Source organism: Engystomops pustulosus, chromosome 4, assembly GCF_040894005.1.
Source record: "Engystomops pustulosus chromosome 4, aEngPut4.maternal, whole genome shotgun sequence".
Classification (NCBI taxonomy): Eukaryota; Metazoa; Chordata; class Amphibia; order Anura; family Leptodactylidae; genus Engystomops; species Engystomops pustulosus.
The window spans coordinates 102,589,697-102,609,342 of record NC_092414.1 but is presented as its reverse complement, the minus strand read 5'-3'; the positions used below and the strand labels follow the sequence as shown (position 1 = coordinate 102,609,342).

At 36.2% G+C, this 19,646-nt stretch overlaps 1 protein-coding gene across 13 annotated transcripts in view; it reads right to left on the bottom strand.

Moving 5' to 3' along the window:
• FOXP2 (forkhead box P2) overlaps positions 1–19,646 on the bottom strand; it is a 161,226-nt gene that overhangs the window by 37,753 nt on the left and 103,827 nt on the right. For all 13 annotated transcript variants that reach the window (XM_072146929.1, XM_072146928.1, XM_072146932.1 and 10 more), the window contains 4 exons: positions 18,891–19,104; positions 15,594–15,698; positions 5,503–5,590; positions 482–565 (listed from right to left, as the gene is read on the bottom strand). In XM_072146929.1, coding sequence (XP_072003030.1) covers positions 482–565; positions 5,503–5,590; positions 15,594–15,698; positions 18,891–19,104 — 491 coding nt within the window. The remainder of the gene's footprint in view (positions 1–481; positions 566–5,502; positions 5,591–15,593; positions 15,699–18,890; positions 19,105–19,646) is intronic.

Sequence of the window (19,646 nt, the reverse complement as noted above, 5' to 3'; positions counted from 1 at the left end):
TATTTAGAACATAGAAGCCATTAAAATGAATGTCTTTAGAATTAAATTGAGCAATTTAATTTATGATACAGGAAATTTGCAGGGATATTCTGAAACCAATGACAATTTCTAAATACATTTAGAATTGCTGTTTTCCAGCATTTTAGTCTACTTTGCTCAAAGAGCAGCAGATATTGTGTTGGAATGAATGAAACTATCACACTTAGATATCTTTTCTGGCTCTGCTCTGAAAGTAATGATTTGTGCACTTATAGGTGTAGTTTGTTTAGTATCACCTACAGTGTAGATTGGATAGATTGTGTTAAAGATAGCATTACTTTTAGAGAAACATACAATTTGACAAGATATTGCATTTTACATCCATTGTATTGCAATATTTTTCATCACACTCATTGTTTTCAAACTGTCACAAAATTGTTCATTTTCTTAGTCGGTTACATGTAGAGACCTATTTACTGTTTATAAAGCAATATGCACTTACAGGTTTTGGAGATGGCTTGGGCTCGGAGGGTCGCATGTGCAAGTGGGTCATCATTGCTTGGAGACGTTCACGCTCTTTAGAAAGCTGTTAAGGAGGAGTAAAATCAGAAGCATTTCAGAAAGGACTGCTCAGGCTATTTTATCCTAGTGATATATCTTATCATCAAGCATGTCTCCATGTAATGAATTCAGCACATAAAATGCAGAGTTGCATACTGTAAGAATGAAGACATGCACTGTCCTAATAACAGCCTATTATAGGCAACTATGATTTGTCTTAAGTGAATGCTTTAGAAAGTATATGATGTGAAGTTTGATCAGCTTGGAAAATTCTAGATTTATAAATATTAATATTTGATTGTTTGCATGGTCCACGATCATTCATTACATCTCCTTTACTATTCATCTGATGTCCCCTGGACTAAAAAGAATGGCAGACTAATGCATTCACTAAGTGAGTGATTTTCCAATTAAACTGTTGTTCACGATCACATTTATACCTCACACCAAAAAGGTCCGATAAACGCCATTTGTATTTCGTTTTAATCTTGTTATACAGTAGAAAAAAAGAACTAAAAGTTTTGTACTTTGTCACTAACAGAACCTAAGGGTACACACTTTTGATAGCTTTCAAATGAACTCAAACTTCAATGCATATGCTTTCATTGGAAAGTGGAAACTAAGCTGTTTTCACCATGCTTGAAAATTTGTAATAAATCTTGAGGAAAATGCTTCCATCTCCTCTTAACAGTGTTTCTCCTGCTTGCTAAACAGATGAGTGAATTGCTTAAATCAGTCATTAGTGATGAGCAGAGGAGAAATGGAAGAGGAAAGAAATAGGAGCAGTGAACTGCTCATATTTGTCTTCAGTGGAGACAGAAGACGGATATCAGCATTGAACTGAGCAGTTTAGCAGGCAGGGGAGGACTGATATGTACCTGAACTATTCTTAAAAAGATTTTAAAAAACTCATTAATATTCATTACAACCTGATATCACTACCAAACATCACTATAAAACCTATTTTGCACTGAATTAAACTAACACCAGTTAGGGTCTTCAGTTGTATTCTTCAGTTATTTTGAGCCAAAACCAGACAAGAAAGTGACTATATATATGTAAAATATAAGGGAAAGACTTGCACCTGTGTCAGTGTGTTCTGCCTCACCTGGTTTTGGCTGAAAATAAGTAAAAAACTGAAGATCTGACATGAAATGGCCTTTACCTACGATTCAAATGTTAACATGCATTTATCAGTATGCATATCATGTAAGACATCAGAAAAGATCTTTGGAGGTAGAAGCCACATTTCAGCCATGGAGATGCCTATATCTAAGGATACTTGAGTGTCTTTATAAGGTGGTGTATCAGTTCAGTCCATGAGTAATAACAGTATTGAGCACCTCATAGGATTTTCAGACAAACCTATTCCACCAGTGAGAAATAAAACTCACTTTCTACCTTGTCTAGCTCTATAGTGCACTAGGCAATCTTATTTCTACAAGGGTTGTCAATGCTGGTTGGTGCACGGAATAAAACACAGAAATGGGGTGTATTATGAGTGGTGGTCATGCTCTTGGTGCAATGAGTAGTTTACTAACAAAATTAAAATATGGCAGATTGTTTGTAAAGGGTATGTCTGGAGAGCATATTAAGTTCTTTCTATACAATGTTGATTTATTTGTGGGGTGATTTACCATACATTTACATGTATTAAAAAGGGTCTTATGCTTCAACTTATCTTTCTTCACTCTGCTTCTATCTATCTTATTAGTGAATATGAAAGTAAGGAAAGAATAGTTTATCCTTCGGACTCCTCTATTAAGAGTTGCTACAGAATAGTTATCCCCTGAAGACTTTAGTTGTTAATACATTTCCATTGACCCTGAATAATGTTAATGTTAAAGTATGATGTCAAAATATTACATATACAGTATTGTTTAAGGTTGTACCATTCAGTGCTTAAAATAAACATTGGTCTTAAAGTATAAGTCATGGGCAAAATTCTATCAAGACCTCACCACTAGTGATGAGCAAATCCAAACCACACTGTTTGGGCCTGTGCCAAACATTCATGCCAGAAGTCCATTTTTGGGTTCGGCATTTAGCTAACCTGAAAAAAACTGGTCAATTGGCTGCTTTAACCCCTTAATGACCGCCCTATCGGGATTCTACGTCGGTCATTAAGGGTACTTCTTCTGACGCGACGCCTTTCTACGGCGCCGCGTCAGAAGAAGATTTCGGGACATCGGGTCAGTATAGTGCCGGTGTCGGGCTGTGATATCACAGCCCAGACCCGGCACTAACACCCGGGATCGGAAAAACTCCGATCCCGGGTGTTTAACCCCTTACACGCCGCGGTCAAGCATGACCGCGGCGTGCAAGTGTGTCCCCCGTGGATCGGACCCCCCGGTGTGCTTACCGGGGGATCCGATCCCTCCTGTCGCTGCCCCGGGTCCCAACGAGTGACCCGAGGCTGCCGGCTCCTCTTCTCGCCGGGTCCTGCCTTCCTGGCAGGACCCGGCTGTAAGTAACTGAGCATGCGCGGCATGCTCAGTTACTTACACTATACACTGCAATACAAGTGTATTGCAGTGTAGAGGCTTGAATAAGTGATCGGATGATCACTTGTACAAGCCAAAAGGTGGAAAATATGTGAAAGTAAAAAAAATCATTAAATCATTTTATAATAATAATTAAATAAATAAAATAAAGTCCCATAATCTCCCCCGTTACACATCTAATGCAAATACAGTATATAAAATACAAAAACACACGAAAAATGTACATATTTGGTATCACCGCGTCCGTATTAATCTGTACAATAAATCTAAATCAATATTAAACCCGCTCGGTGAACGATGAAAAAAAAAACTACAAAAAACTTCCCGTAATATACAATTTTTCATCAAACACCATCACAAAAAATGTTCTAAAAAGTGATCAAAAAAAGCTACGTTCCCTAATATGATACGACTGAAAAGAACAACTCTTTTCGCAAAAAATAAGCCCTCAACCAGGTCTGACAACATAAAAATACAGAAGTTATGGCCCTAAAAAGTTGTCAATAGTAAAAACCATGCGATATTCTCCAATATTGGTTTTGCTCAGGAAAATTGAGCAAAGATAAGAAAAACTATATAAATGAGGTATCCCCGCAATCGTAGTGAACCAGAGAATAAAGATAAAATATTATTTTTACATTACGGTGAGCAGGGGGAAAAAAATGCTAAAAATCCAAAATAAAAATTGATGATTTTGTTTGTGTCCCCCTTGAAATAGTTAATAAAATCTCATGAATAAGCTATAGACCCCCAAAATGAATTATCTATACATTGCATCTCATTCCGTAAAAAATAAGCCCTCATATGTTTGCATTACCAAAAAAAATAAAAATTTATAGGTCGTACAATGTGACAATACAAATCTGCAGTGAATGGCGCCTCCATTCATTCTATACTCGGCCGTGCACCTGTACAGAAGTTTACCACCACATATGTGGTATCAGTACACTCGGGAGGAATTGGGCATCAAGCGTTGCAGTGCGTTTCATCATTTAATTTATTCTGAAACTGTCAGTTTGGCCTAAATGAATGTATTTTCCCAAAAAATTCCATAGTTTCTAAATCGCAGGTCCATATTGTTTTAACCCATGTGAAACACTTAAAGGGTTAATGGACTTAATAGAAGTTGTTTTACATACGTTGAGGGGTGAAGTTTCTATAGTGGGGTAATTTATGTGGTTTTACTATAATTTAGGCCTTTCAAAGTCACTTGGAAGCTGAGTTTTCCCTCAAAATGTGAGTTTTGGCAATTTTCATGAAAATGAGAAAAATCGCACCTAAAGTTCTGCACCTCATAACATCCTAGAAAAGTGAGAGGATGAATAAAATATCATCCCAATATAAAGCAGACATCCCGTAAATGTAATTTATCAAGCTTTTTGGGTAGTTTTACTTCCTGTCTGGAAAGCAGAACATTTCAAACTCGGAAAATGAAGAATTTTTACAAACTTTTGCCAATTTTTCACTTTTTTTCAGAACGAATCGCAAAACGTATCACTTAAATTTTATAACTAACATGAAGTACAATGTGTCACGAGAAAACATTCTCAAAATCACCGGGATATGTTAAAGCGTTCCGAAGTTATAACCAATTATCGTGAGACATGTCAGATTTGAAAAATCGAGTCTGGTCATTGAGATGAAAACTAGTGTCGGTGATAAGGGGTTAACAGTTACTATATTTGTATACCCATGCTGTCTTCTTGCACAGTGACAATAACTGTGTGTATTGCTCATACCATCTTATAGCACAGTGACAGTAGCTGCATGTGCCTAACCCCTCTTCCTTGACCTCTGATTCAAAATAATTATTTTATTTATTTATTTTTATTTATTTAATGTAATGTAATGTTTTATTTAATGTTTTAAATACTTCCCTACTCCATTTTTGCAGGAAAATTAACCCAGTTTGCAGCCCCTTCATTTTTACTATCCCCATTTTTTGGGGTCAACAAGTTTGAGCCCACATTAAATGGGGTTCGGGCCTAGGTCAGGTTCAATAATTGGAACCAAACTTTTGTTCATAGTTCAGCCACACCTGTTGAATCAAAACTTCAGCAGGTTCACTCATGACTGCCCATATTTGAGATCAGAGCCTCAATAGTTATACTGAGTAGTGGGAACAATCAGAGCAGTACTCCACTTATCAATACTTTAAGATCAGTGTGTGTTCACTGTAGCTAGTAGTAAAACAGTTTTCTTGTTTTTTTTGTTCTGTTCTGGCATCTGCAGTCTATATATTGAGATGCATATTAAGCTGAGAGATTCACTATATCCATTTTTTTAACTTATTGGATCATCACTTCAAATTCATAAAATGTTTCATGTGGGCATGAGTTGCCCCAACTTTTTATACATTGGTTTAAAAGAGAATGCTTTTGTCATAAATGTATATTCTGCAGCCTTCATTAGCATATTTACATGGCTTTATACAACATTGGTTCATTTGATAACCAACCTGAATTTCCAGCTGTTGAACCACTTGCATTTGAACTCTGCACTGAGCTGTGCTTCGGTCATCCAAGGCATGCTCATTGTTAAGGTGCCTGGTTACAAAGGAAAACACAATCGGCAATGAATTAATACATGTTCAACACATCCTAAAGGAGATGCAGAGAAAGAAATTTACGCATCCAGAAACAACCTTTAAAAAAAGCTATTTTTCAGTTTAATTGACAAGCGCATAAATACGGAGCATGGCTTTTGGATTTTTTTAATTGAAACCAAATGGTTATCCCAACAACATTACAGTTTTCTTCTATTTTCAAAATAGCAGCAACAATTTTGCCACAATATACGTGTTTGAAATCAATATTTAACTATAGCATCATGAAAATTAACCTGTACATTTGTGTAACATTGAGACTTTAGTAAAGAATAAGGAAGCTTTCTACTTTTTTAACATGTCTTTTTGTGTTAAATCCTCACAGATTCACTTCTGGTGAATAAAAAAAATTCCTGTTCTTGTGACAATTACATAAATTCTAAGCTCATTCCAGAGGATCTTTCACACACACATACATGCATATAAACTGGACGCAATAATAAATAATAATAATTATTATTATTATAAAAATGTCCTTTATTTATATAGCGCACACAGATTACACATCACTGCACAGAGCTTGCCAAATTGAGTCGATGTCCCCAATGGCGATCACAATCTAATCAACCTACCAATATGTTTTGGTGTCTGGGAGGAAAACGGTAGACCTGGAGGAAACCCATGCAAACACGGAGAGAACATATATTTTCCTGGATACAACACAGCCAGCAAAGTGATTAGTAAAGCTTTTTAGATAAAAAGGGTTCCAATCCATAGGAAAAACCATTTGGTGGAGAATGTACTTTACACTTTGTCCTCTGAGCCAAAACCCACCTGGTAGAGACTGAAAAGAAAGTCGACTTCTCTAGTATTTAGTATATAGCTCTAGGCACTCACTTCTATGGGATTTACAGAAATAACTGCTCACATAGAAGGAACTGAAAAGTGCATAGGGGGGATTTATCTGGTTTTCTCTACTATTTTTTTTTTCATCCCAACCGAGACAAAAAAGGTCTCAAAAAGACAAGAAACCAGACTTTGTGGAGATAAATCCCCCCATAGAGTCATACACATTGTTCTCCAAAATATGGAGTGTTATCACACGGCTCTGTCCTTTTCTGGACTGGATCCAGGATGTAGCACAAAGCCACGCCATTAAGGAGAGTGAAAAATTGATCCTCACCCCTCTGCTCTCCATCATTGCAAGTTGAGCAGCTGCATTGCAAATCAGGCAAGTTATAGGACATCTCTTGTATTTTGTGGTGCATGGGGTGGTGAGACACTGTGTACTCACTGTATCGTGACCGGGTGCCAAAAACATCTTTTGTAGCTTTGATCTGGCCGCAATTTGTGCTGCAAGATCAGGGCTACATTTAATGTCTTGTAAATTTGGGCCTTACATGTAAAAAAAACCCCATAAAAATAATTGTAAATAAAAAATCGTCATGCTCTAATACATCATTATGTATTTACCAAAAAAATAAATGAATTGTCATTAGGAAAAGTTTAAAGGTCCAATAAGTTTCAACACATCTTTGCATTGTATTTTCAATATGATGCCATGCAGAGGAAAAAAATCTTTGCATATGGGTTCATATTTAGAAATTGTCAGAATCAATGCAGAATGATTACACTAAGTATGACCCCATTCTAAGTAAGTATTAGGGACTGCATTTTAGTGATGTCAGTCTTCATTTACATAGAGGTGGAAATGTAGACACTGTAGTATGTAGTAAATGTTGAGGAGACCTATCACAAACATATGGTATTACATTGAAGGGGCAAAAAAAACTACATCAGTTTTATACAATAAGTATTCTATGATGGACCACCTATGAATATTAAAGAATGTAGCGTTGTTGGGTGAAACAAATTACACTGCAATGGTGGTGAGTGCGCATTAGGTTTAATTTTATAACAACTCCTGATCAATAATGCATGTGCTTTGAAATTATTTAAAATGTATTCATGAATATTTTTACCTTATTATGTTTGAAACGTAGATGAGGTGACTAAATAAACAGTAAAACATAAGTGTTCAGAAATACGGATAAATAAATACATTAAACATTCCTTTTTTGTTGATTTAAATGTTTGGTCAAAATTAGGAAAAAGTATCTTTTTCCACTTGTCAAAGAGATGTTAAACATATTTTCTATCATTTCTAAATGTGAATTGGAATTAAAATGAGATTCTTAAGCAAAAAAAAAAAAATGTGTGAGTCTTAAACATAAGGATATTAGTGCTGATTACAGCAGAGTCTTTTGCATATATTGTGTCCTGCTTATTTTATAATCGGCCCTTTTAATGCATGCTGCACTGCATCTGAAAATAGGAGTTAATACTCATTGCTTTGGTAACATATCTATCCCCACACATGAGAGATAAAGGCACTAATGCTTACTTGAAGATTAAACAGAAGAAAGGTACAGAAAAGACTAAATGTGTTATTTTGACTGCAGAGGCTAATATGAAACTATATTCAGAACCAGACATGTAAATGAACATGTATAAAGTACAATATGGTTTAAGGGGAAAAAAAAAAGCAGTGAACGGTCCTGTCTGTGCAAAAGTGGCTTAAAACGTGTTTACATTTTAGCAACCTGCTCTTGTCAGATGTTTAGAGAACAAAAAAAAATGTTTGCATTTAACTGCTGAAATCTTCATATCCAGTTTATCTGCACTGCTTTCATTAGAATAGAGAGACTGTAGTGTATAATAATAGTCGGTAAGGTTTTGTCTTGATTGAATTTTTCTGTGGAATACAAAAGAACCTTGCCATTAAAATAGTCCTTTATTCTCCAGCATGAAGGCGAAAGGTTTTTAAAGTGTTGTGATGTTCAGTAATGAGCCTCTATCTAAATTATCATTGGTGACAAACTCACAAAGCACTTTTCGAGGACACATAGTTATGAAATGCCAGAGCTGCCACTTTCTTTCTTGTAATTATAGGCTAGCTTGCAGCCCTTCAATGATCATTTATAGAACAGCCTCCAGTGGATTACCGAGAACTTGAAAAACACATACATACCTCTGCCACATCTCCCTTCTCCGTTCTTTGCTATTGTTTACTAGTGATATGTAAAATAATAGAGCCTATTCATTCCCCTACTTAATTATGCCAATCAAAATGCAGGAATGGCAAAGGATACAAATGAAATGCAGGAAGATTAAGTAAATAGGGTCGGCATTAACATAAAATTATAAATTTATATACTTAAAACTATTTCATATCGAAAATATTCTCTTTTATGTCTTTCTATCTGTGTCAGGTATGACATATTGCTGTTAAAATATTCTCTATGATTTATAAATCAGGGATAAGATAATATTGAAAAATGAGGATTTCGGGTTTTTCTGAGCCACTACCTAATTGCTGTTTCAAAATGCATATGCAAGGGACATTTCATTAATCATTTAATCATGTACCTCGCAGGAAGTTATAACTAATGTTACCAATACCCTTTTCATATGAATGCTCTATAATGCCATCTTATGTATTTGATATATGGCAGATGTCATAAATTATGCTGCCATGAGGGGACTAAATGGGTTGTTATCCTTCAAGATGCTTATTACAGAAAACGTTATCAATTTTTTTTTTTAATCTATGGCTAGCTCTATTTCAGTTTCTCACGAGCCACCAATAATGCTCTCTCGAAATGGCAAAGGTCTGTAAATTACCCATGCAATCACTAACACCATTTCACAGACCTGTTCTATTTCTGCTGGTCTGCTAACAAGACGATTACACACAAATTACTGAATGTCTATGAAATATTTAAATGCATTCTACTCTACTATGCATTAATAAGAGCAAAGCAAGCTATGGAATTCTGGTTAGATCCACTCCCTAATGTCCCCTAATGAGCCTCTTACTGTGACTGCAGTTCAAACAGAAAGGTGAAGAAAAAATGCAAAGGGTTCCTTCAGACAGGCAGCTTGAACAAACAGTGTGTGAGCCAGTTCTAATTTATGGGTCACTTTATAGGTATATTGATTTTTGTTTTGAAAATGGAATAAATGATGTGGTTGACTGGCATTCTTTAAAAACTGCATGAGACTGAGCAGGGTCTTAGCCTCATGTACACAGTGTGTAAATGTGAAGCCTTTTCTTTCAGCAGATATTTAATAAGAAGTTAACTACCAAACACAACAGCCCCTAAGAGAATCTGTGAGTGGCATATACAACATCGGAGAAACTTTACACTCTATTTCAGTAGACTGGGCAATCCATTTTTAGATCCATCAGATTAATTTCGATTTAGAAAAGACTGACATTGAGATACTTCAGTAATATCTATTTTGGTATAGATGATGCCCAAATATTCTCCTGGGATTTCATACGGAGCCTGATTATCCTTACATACTACGTGTGCTTTATCTGACCTACCGAAAGCCATGTATAAAAAATGCTTGAGATGAGAGTTGATGGTGAAAGAAGAACAATATAAATAGTCCAGAGATGTGGACAGAATTGACAGGATCTATCAGGAAATTATAGCAGCTAATGGCATTTTCCACAAACGCGGAGATTAAAATGAATGGTGGGATTCCAAAAAGGAGCATGGTAAAAGCTTTTAAAGATTTCTACTGGTATTTCTGGTATTACTGGTACAAAAAACAAAGCGCAACAAAATCTACAAAAGAACAATTACAAGGATATGTGCCTCACTAAAATAAACTTTTACCATTATCCTATAGAGCAGTGATGGCAAACCTTATCGAGACCGAGTGCCCAAATTACATCAAAAACACACGTATTAATCGCAAAGTGTCAACACAGCTATTTAAGCAGTAACTCTTTGTTCTACCACAAATGCAATAGAAGAAGGACCTCCATCAATAAACTGCCCCTGTCCATACCTTCTCACTCTTTCTACAGTCCGAGGATGTGTTGCTTTGAAATAATGCTGAGAGTAATATCTACATTGCCTGTGCCTCCAGGTGAATTCTTTAAGTCATGTCTGGTGAACTCTCTGCTGGGGCAATGTAGCCTGGGTGCCCACAAAGAGTGCCCTGAGTGCCACCTCTGGCACCCGTGCCATAGGTTCGCCACCACTGCTATAGAGGGTACAGATATCAGACTTGGGTCCTAGAGTCAGAGGGGTCAGAGACAGACACCAGATTCACAATCTGTATATAGTAGCTGCAAATGTATTTACTGTGTAATGAAATAAAATTGATGCTGGCTTTCTCTTACTTCTTAGCTGACAATGGATATCAATACATTTTCATCACACTGCTTAACTTCCATAACTTCTGGACTTTCCTGAATTGTATTATTCAAGGATCTTGAAAAACATGTTTTAAATGGTTATTTCAGTTTGCTATTTGGTAACAGCATTGATTTCACTCTCATCTTTGCTTCAGATCTCTTTCCTATTGTTACTTTGATGGGATGACCACTCGCAACCTATCCTGAAAACAAGAGGCGCATACATTTATATAAACAGATTACTCATATAATATTTCACAAAAAGCTCTCAATGACTGAAATATGAAATATGGTCCACAATTACTCTGTGCAGACTAGTGAATAGATTTCTCTTTCTAACAGATTTAAATGACTTGTTTAAGTGATGGAAATGGCCTCTTTACCTGCTTCACTGTAGCACTGGGACCATTTATCAAGTTAGGAAAGCGTAAGCTACAAAACTAGGCTAATTTGCTTTGAATGTATTTTCTATTTGCCATACATTCTTGTATACTAATAGATTACCTGTCATATTTTTCATATTCAATTGTATATGGAGTAATAATAGAAAGTAAGTTATGACTATAAACCAGCAAAATGGTGTTGCTGTATTTTGCAGAATTCTTTGTAAGAAACATCCAAATTTAAGAGAAATAATGGCTTTACTTTCTTTGTTTATGAAGGTATGCATTTTGCAGATATACATAATAAAAGACCATATTTACCTGACTATTTTAAGCTTTATTCACACATTTATATATGTCTGGTGGGTCGTAGCATGGAGGGCATACGTTTGTGTTAATGCAGAGAAACAAGGGTGACCCCTTCCATCTCCATAGAGATACATGGCCCACAGCACCGTAATATGGGGAAAGAAAGGAAGTGTCTATCTTTTCCCCAGGTATGGAGTGGTACGGTGCTGCATGTGTGCTGCATCGTACAGCTCCGTGCACCCATTGCCGGCCTGTGGGGGACATATATATACGGCTGCAAGCTTGAGGCCGTATATACATCCCCCAACGGTTCTGTGAATGTAGCCTTAGTTCGAACAACTAGCAGAAAAAAAAACAATATTGTAGTTCCCGTACTGCCCTTAAAGGGGCTGTCTCTCCATTACGTGCATATTCATAGTATCATTAGCACTATACATATCTCCTATGCACTCAAAGTACTGCTATAAGCAGCAGTAAAATAAAAAGCAGTAAACAAGAGTATTAGCTGTAAGCCATTAGGCACATTATAAAGGAAAATATCAGGCTCTCTTTAGAGCAGTTTTGTTGCACATCTCTAAGCATTAAAATGAATTCCTTGTCAGATAACACAGACAGTGCTTTTACAAGTGAAGCGCTCTCGTGTGACATTGAAAAAGCATTTCCCATTGACTGCTATATGTCACTACAAGGGTTTCAGAGAGTTGCATTTTCCCTCCCGGTATTAGATATGTAAACATTTTATGCCTGTATGTTTCCCTCCAGACTTGCATCCTTCTTTCGTGTTGTAGAACCTAATGGTGCTTGCTGAGTGTGTACTTATTTGCTATCCATAATTCAGAAAGCATCAGCATTTTACAGAACAGTGTTGCAGTGAGATGAGAGTGTACATATGAACTAAATGTTTATTCCTCATCTTAGTTAACTATTCATAAGATTACAAGGTTTAGACACAAGTCCATCATACTTAGCCATGGTAATCTAGGAGAATACAAACAAAAATCCACTATACTGCATGACAAAGAAAACATTCCTAATAAGATACATGGCAATCAGGATCAATGCATCTACTAACCACCTCTATAAAAGAATGATAAATTCATGCACTGAAATATTCCATGGAAAAATTGCCTGTACATGTAGGCCGTAGTGGATGTTTTGATGTTTTTCTAAAACTCACAGAAGGCTAGGCTTTTTTATAAGGAAAAAAATGAAATTTCTGTAGCAAAATAAAGTACAGGAATTGTCCAAGTGTGAAGATAATGTCCCAAAAATGTAGCCATTTTGTTCCTTATAGATGAGATAGTTGTCCTTGTATATGACAATTGTCATATATTGAAGAAATATATTTATACGGCAAATTAAATGTAGATGTCCAGATGGGAATGCCCTTTTAAGCCCACTGTTTATCCCAGGGAGAGCCATAGACCTGTATGGGCCTCCATCTATTGCTATAGTAAAATAACATGGAAAGGAGTGGTAACTAAAGGCATTAAGCTGAGTTAGTTGATTAGTTGACCATTTTGCCCATAGGCATTTCATAGTTTTATTTTGTATTGAGTATATAAACTCACTAGACGAGTTCTTATACATCTTGTGTAAAAAACTTGTGTAAAATCTAAACTGTTAGCTATCCCTGCTTAACATCAAAAGCCTAACATATGGAAATGAAACCTCCTGTTGTGTTAAGTTTGTCCTTTGGATATAATAGAGAATAAAAAATAAATAAATATTATAATAAATATTAACTTTTAATTTAATATTAACTTTTTCTGTCTAATACTAATTTACTTGTTGACAAATAAAACCCAGAACTTCATGTCCATGGAAGCCTGTTTTATGTTGTGCTTGTTTTCCATGGCTCTGGCTTTTCAATCCATCTAGGTTGTGTATATGCTTTTGTTGGTGATGGTGATAAATTTACTGCTACTGTTTTATAATTCTGTATAGTATAGAAACCTGAACTGTATGTAGAATTCCAGAGATTCCACAAAAAACTTTATATGCATGTTCCTTTATATATCAGTAGATACAACAGTTTTTTGCGTTGCATATTTTTCCCTATGGCCTGTGGACAAGACAGGAAGGAGGGGGAAAAAAAAATCAATATTTATAAATAAAAAGAACAGCACTTAATTTCCCCTAGTGTTACTATTATCCAGTTCTTGTTATGTTTTGTAGTTATGGTGTCGTAGCCCTATATCCTACAGATAGTCTAGCATTTGTAAACACATCTTTTTGATGTTTCTGCCAACATCCTGGCAACAAAGCAGTGCCATTTCAAATAAGCTAATTAACTTAATTGTTGATGAAGCATGAAACAGTTCATTCACCCTGTTAACCGCACCATGACAACACAAGATCTTCAGCCTGTGAAGTTACTCATCTTGAAAAAAAATAAAACCCTCTGGCAAGTTCATTTATATATGTTTTTTTTTCTAGAAACATTTTTACATCTTAAAATGTATTTTATTGTGTGTAGCTGCAGACAATATAAAACAGCAATAGAAAACTGTCAGATGAAGATTCAGCAAAGGCTAATCTTTTAGTATACTACATTGTCTAGCATATAAAATCAAGTTAGCTTATTTGAGGGCTAAAAGTTTGGAACATGGTAGCTTTTTAATAGATTAGCACAGGGATGGGTTCATTTTTGCTACTGCCAGATAAAGAACACTATAAGAGGTAGTTTATAAGGCATTATATTGGAGATTATTATTTTCACACACAGAGATCCTACTCATTTAGGGCAGATATCCATTATAATTTTATGAGACAATTAGTCCTCTTGCCCATATTACAGAGCTCTATACTATAAAACTGCAATAAGCACAATTCCTTCCTTTTCTAGAACAAATACTATATATACTCGTGTATAAATATACAAAAAATGTGCTGAAGAACCTCACCTCGGCTTATACACAAGTCAATAAAAAACCTTCCGGTGCCTTCTCTGCTGCTCTGCTGTGTTAGCCGGTAGAGCCATGGCCATGCTCTTTGCCGGCCAGCACACATTATAATACAGCCATGTCACCTCTGATTACGTCATAGTGTGCTCTGGCCGGCAGAGTGCGTAGATGCGTCCCTGCCGACTGTTACAGCAGAGAGAAGAAAGAAGAGGAGCCATGGGGACAGGAGCATCGAGAAGGCTGTACTATAAAGGAGGCTTGCTGTATACTACATGGGACTGGCTGGATATATACTACTGGGGGCTGGCTGGATATACTAGTGGGGGCTTGCTGGCTATATACTGGGAGGCTGTGACCAATATATTTCCCACCCTAAGCTTACACTCGAGTCAACATGTTTTCCCAGTTTTTGGTGGTAGAATTAGGGGCCTCAGCTTATACTTGGGTGGGCTTATACTCGAGTATATATGGTACCTTAGAATGTACAGTAACACATTATGCAAAAAGTCAATAAAGCTGTAAAAAGACCTTCCTTGATGCATATAAATTAATCAATTTCTTTCTGGTAAAAAAGGTTAAGTTTGGCACATACCATTTTTGAAAAGAATGTAGGTTTCAGTGAATATCCTAAACCAGAAGCTGAAATTAATTATAGTAAAAATATATACCTATAGCAAAACCTAAAACTTATATAAAGTATCTGTATATGAACAACATGGATTGTAATTAGTATTTTATAGCATTTCTTTAGCATTATTGTCAATAAGGAAGGCCTCCAACAACCATTGTAGGCCTCAAATGAGCAATTGAGTCAAAACATGGGCAATAGCCTTTTCACATCTAAGTTATTTTACCAGTTGTTTGAATGAGTTATTGTGAACCAAAACCAGGTGTGGAGACTACACAGAGATAAGGTGTAACAAATAGATTTGCACCTATTCTTTGTGTTCAACTACTCCTCCTTTTGGATGATAAACGTATGAAATGACTGGATTGTGAACTGACCCTTAAAAGGCCAATACTTATAAGCCCACACACATAAATAAACAACTGAAGATTAATTAATTTCATATGACTTGTAAGATGACAGCAGACATGACCAAGAGTTGAATATAAATTAGATATTGAGCTGTGCCCAGTACTGCAGCTTTATTCAGAAATTCATTTAATAGGTAAAAGTTAACTTACTTTAAAAACTGTCCAAAATCTTCACAAATGCTTTCACAGCCTGGCCATTTGCAGACACCATGGCCATAAAGCGTATGCGTAGCCCCAGTCTCCTCAAGTGACGAGCTGAAGTAAAAAGAGAATAGCATCCGATTAATCTCAAAAGCCATAATCGTTGGAGTCTGCTAGCGCCTGTCAGGTTACAATCACTGACAAACAGGTCAAAACAGGTCAATTCAGCTCAGAGCAGTCAGAAAAATTTAATCGTTCTGTTGAATAGTTCAACTGCCAAGGCAGGATGATGTTCCAATTAGGGAAGAAATAGAGCCAAAGATGACTTCTAATAAAGAAAGAAGAAATTACTATACAAGAGTGCATGGTAATTCTAACATATGACCTCAACTTAATATAACCATTGCAATATATTCTAGCTCAGTAAACTAACAATGCTATTGTAATATACTGCACAAGATGTCTGAGTTCTGTGATTAAAATGAATGATATTGTCAGGTTCAAAATAGTTATTAAAAATAAAAAGATGAAACTACAGGTTTCTAACAAGCCTGTCTCTAGTAGATAGTTCCTGGAGAGAATGGGCTCTTTAGACTGCCCAAAAAGGGGCAAAAGACTTAATAAAGGAAATAGAGTTTTCAGAGCTTGTTGAACCTGACCCATACACATTTTGCTAAACATACTTTGTTAGATTTGCAGACGTTTTGATCCAAGTGAAGATGAATTATACAGTCAACTATTTTGTGTGTCCAAGAATAGAGTGGTACGAAATATCATGTATTGTATAAAATACAACAGGAAACACAGAAAAATCTTCCACAAATTATTATGGCACTCGGGTACAAATATTTCAATACTTAAAAAAAAAAATGTTTTCTTTGAAATATTTTTCTTTGTAAAACATAGATAACAAGGAAATTTTTAAAAAAAGCAGACAAATATTTTTAAACCTAATGGCCCAAATTTATAAAAAGTGACACAAACTGCCTTAGTGTAGTTTGCCTCACTAATGTGCAGGGTGCGCTAGATAATTCTATACTGGCGAATGGTGTTCAATTATCTGGCACATCCTGCACTGCTATTGGAAGTGTTCACATTTTTCTTTATGGAGCACTTACATTATATACAGCGTACAACACAATTTTGTCACAAACTCCAACTAAGCACCAACATGCCCCTATAGGTGCACGGTTTCCTAAAGTGTTGGACAAAGTGCAGCCGCAACAAAAAAAGTGGCTCAAAAACTTTATAAATACATATGCAAGCTTTAAAGACATTGTTTTTGTTGCACAATTAGACAGAAAATGGCATGAGCACTTTAATATACCTGGGCCAGAGTGTCCATCTTTGCTTGTAAAACAAGCAACTTAAATCTTTACATGTTATATCGTTAAATGTTATTTGATCATAATATTAAAGGGGTTGACTATTCCTTTACTTAAATTACCCATGTGCATTTACTGCCTTGTACATAATCCCTTAATTAAGCAGTTCTGCAACTTACTTTTCTACAGTGTCTGCAACTTACTTTTCTACAGAGCCTTTATCCTCCTTTATTTGCATGCCTGAGCTCTGCTGATTGGGTGGATCTGAAACACCACAATTAACCAGGGAGGCGGTTGAGGGGTGAGATATAATGTAGAGGGAGGGGAACAGTCAGTGTGCATCCTCTAGGTAGTAGATGAAAGAGTGTTGAGAGGGGGACATCATGTAGATGTCCAGCAGTGCCTCTCCAGAAAGGAGCAGAGAGCAGCATGCTGAAAATTGGGAAAGGCTGCAACTTTAAATGGCGGCAAAGACGCAGGACCATAAACATGCAGAGGCGTGTTTATTTAAATAGATGTACCCCTGCACTTTTTATGATCTTGCATTATTGATAATTGTAGACCTTGTTGACTAGTAATTTAGCATGTTGATGGCATGCCTACTTCCTCCTACTCTTTCTGCAACTCACAAACGTAGCCTAGACAGATCATAAAACCCTTTTTCACATCTCATATTAAGTGTTATTTTGCAAATAATTTTTTTGATCACTTCAATTGTGATCAAATTATATTTTAAACATATACGTCAAATTATAAGTGATCAATCACTTATAATTTCCATAAACAATGTAAGTCAACTATTAAGTAATGAAAGATGCATTTTTCTGAACATGATGAGGTTTTTTTTATCTTTATTTGAACTATATATTTATGGTAAGTTGTTTATAACTGTATATTTAATTAAACTGTAATTTGCATATTTAAAAGAGAAACACCAGTAACTTTTTTTATCCTTTCATTACTTCCATAGTCCCCCAGTATATACAAATCAGTAAGTTATTACTCATTTATTTTTTTTTGCTTTCTCTCAGAACCTTCCTGGGATCTATCTAGTCAGTTGGCCTCATTATGACCGTATCAGAATTACATGGATTTGTCACTTTATCACATCCTGATTATGCAAGTGCATGGACTGTACCACATAGGTTTTCAACAGGAGGGGGCACAAACTTCTATCACAGCTACTGATTATAGTAATTATAGTTATTATGATGAAAATAATTGCAAAGCCTTATGGATGTACAAATATGCTTTCTAGAGCTCTCCCAGCAGGGGGTACAGTCTCTAGCTGTCAATGTGATGCTTTCCTAAAGTATCATTGGAAACAGAGAAAACCGCACAGAGATGGAGATGGTGTCTGATCAAAACAGACAGGAGGCTATGCTGCTGGGAAGTGAGGGGCTCTCAAACCCTGCAAATGGTGAAGGGGTGCAGAATGGCAAAAAAAAAGTGTTTTCTTGTGGGGGTTTATACTAAATGTGGTTGAACTCATGTGAGCTGCAGTACCAATCATATCCACTATCAACTGTATTATGATGTGCCTGGGTGCACAATCAAAGAGGCACAATGCTCACTGGAAGGTCTTCTGGATGGAGAGTCATCAGACCCCCCTTATCACTTTTTCTTAGTCAACCCAGATCTCTGATCTGATAAAAAGTTCATAAAAATTTATGGAGAGCCACTTTACAAAACTAATTGCAATATAAGATTGCAAAGAAGGTTAAAGGAGTTTTCCTAGTTGGAGGCCTTAAGATAGGTCATCAGTACCAGATTAGAGGGGAATTCAAAACCAGAGATCACACTGATCCTCTTTGGGCACTGGGAGTCATACAGGGAACAAAACATGAGGCTCCATGTACTGAATAGTGACACTGTCTGACAACTGCAGTTCAGTATCTATTTGCTTGGGGATAAACCCCCCTTAACAGTGCCTCAGAAGTTAATGGTTTTCTATGTTTTTTAAACAACACATTTTTCTTACCTGTCTCGTCTTGTATTTAGCACTGAAGACTGTCCATTCACTAAGGAATGATGAGTTATTGGTGGTGATGCTTTGGAAGTGGTGGAGGAGGTAGTAGAGGAGGAATTGTTAGTAGTGAGGTCTAGCCCTCCATGTTTAATGCCATTATCTTCTATGCTGTGAACTCCCGTCACCTCTTTCCATAACTGCTGTATCTCTGCGGGGCTTAAACCAGCTGTAAGACAAAACAGTGCCTTATTAATAACATCATGGCCTTTTTCATAAGACCCTGAATATTAAGTCTGAACTTGTACAAATATTAATGGGAATCCTAAATATTAGGTCAAGCAGAAAATATGTATTATTTATAGCTGGTAATCTATGCATACATCACTGTCCTTTTTGTGTTTTCCTTAGATACATCAATCATTTATTTTAGCACCAAAATAATTTTAAGTTAAAAAAGAGACAACTCTTTATATATATTGCTCTAGCAGTCAGGGTATCATTGACCATACAAAGCACTCTTTCAGGATAAAACTACATGACCTGCTTATTATCACTGCAGGGTGACTGTGATCTTATATGGCAACCATTTACAAAAAAGGATATCCCTGTAGGACATGGGGGTCCTGAGTCTGCAAGAGCTGGTCAAAGAGCCTGTTGATGAAATCTTCCTTTTATGATGTCTACATGTCTTTACTGGGCATATAGACAGGAATCAGACAACTACTTAAAGTTAGTTAAACAACAATGTTGTTAAGGGTAATAAAAGGT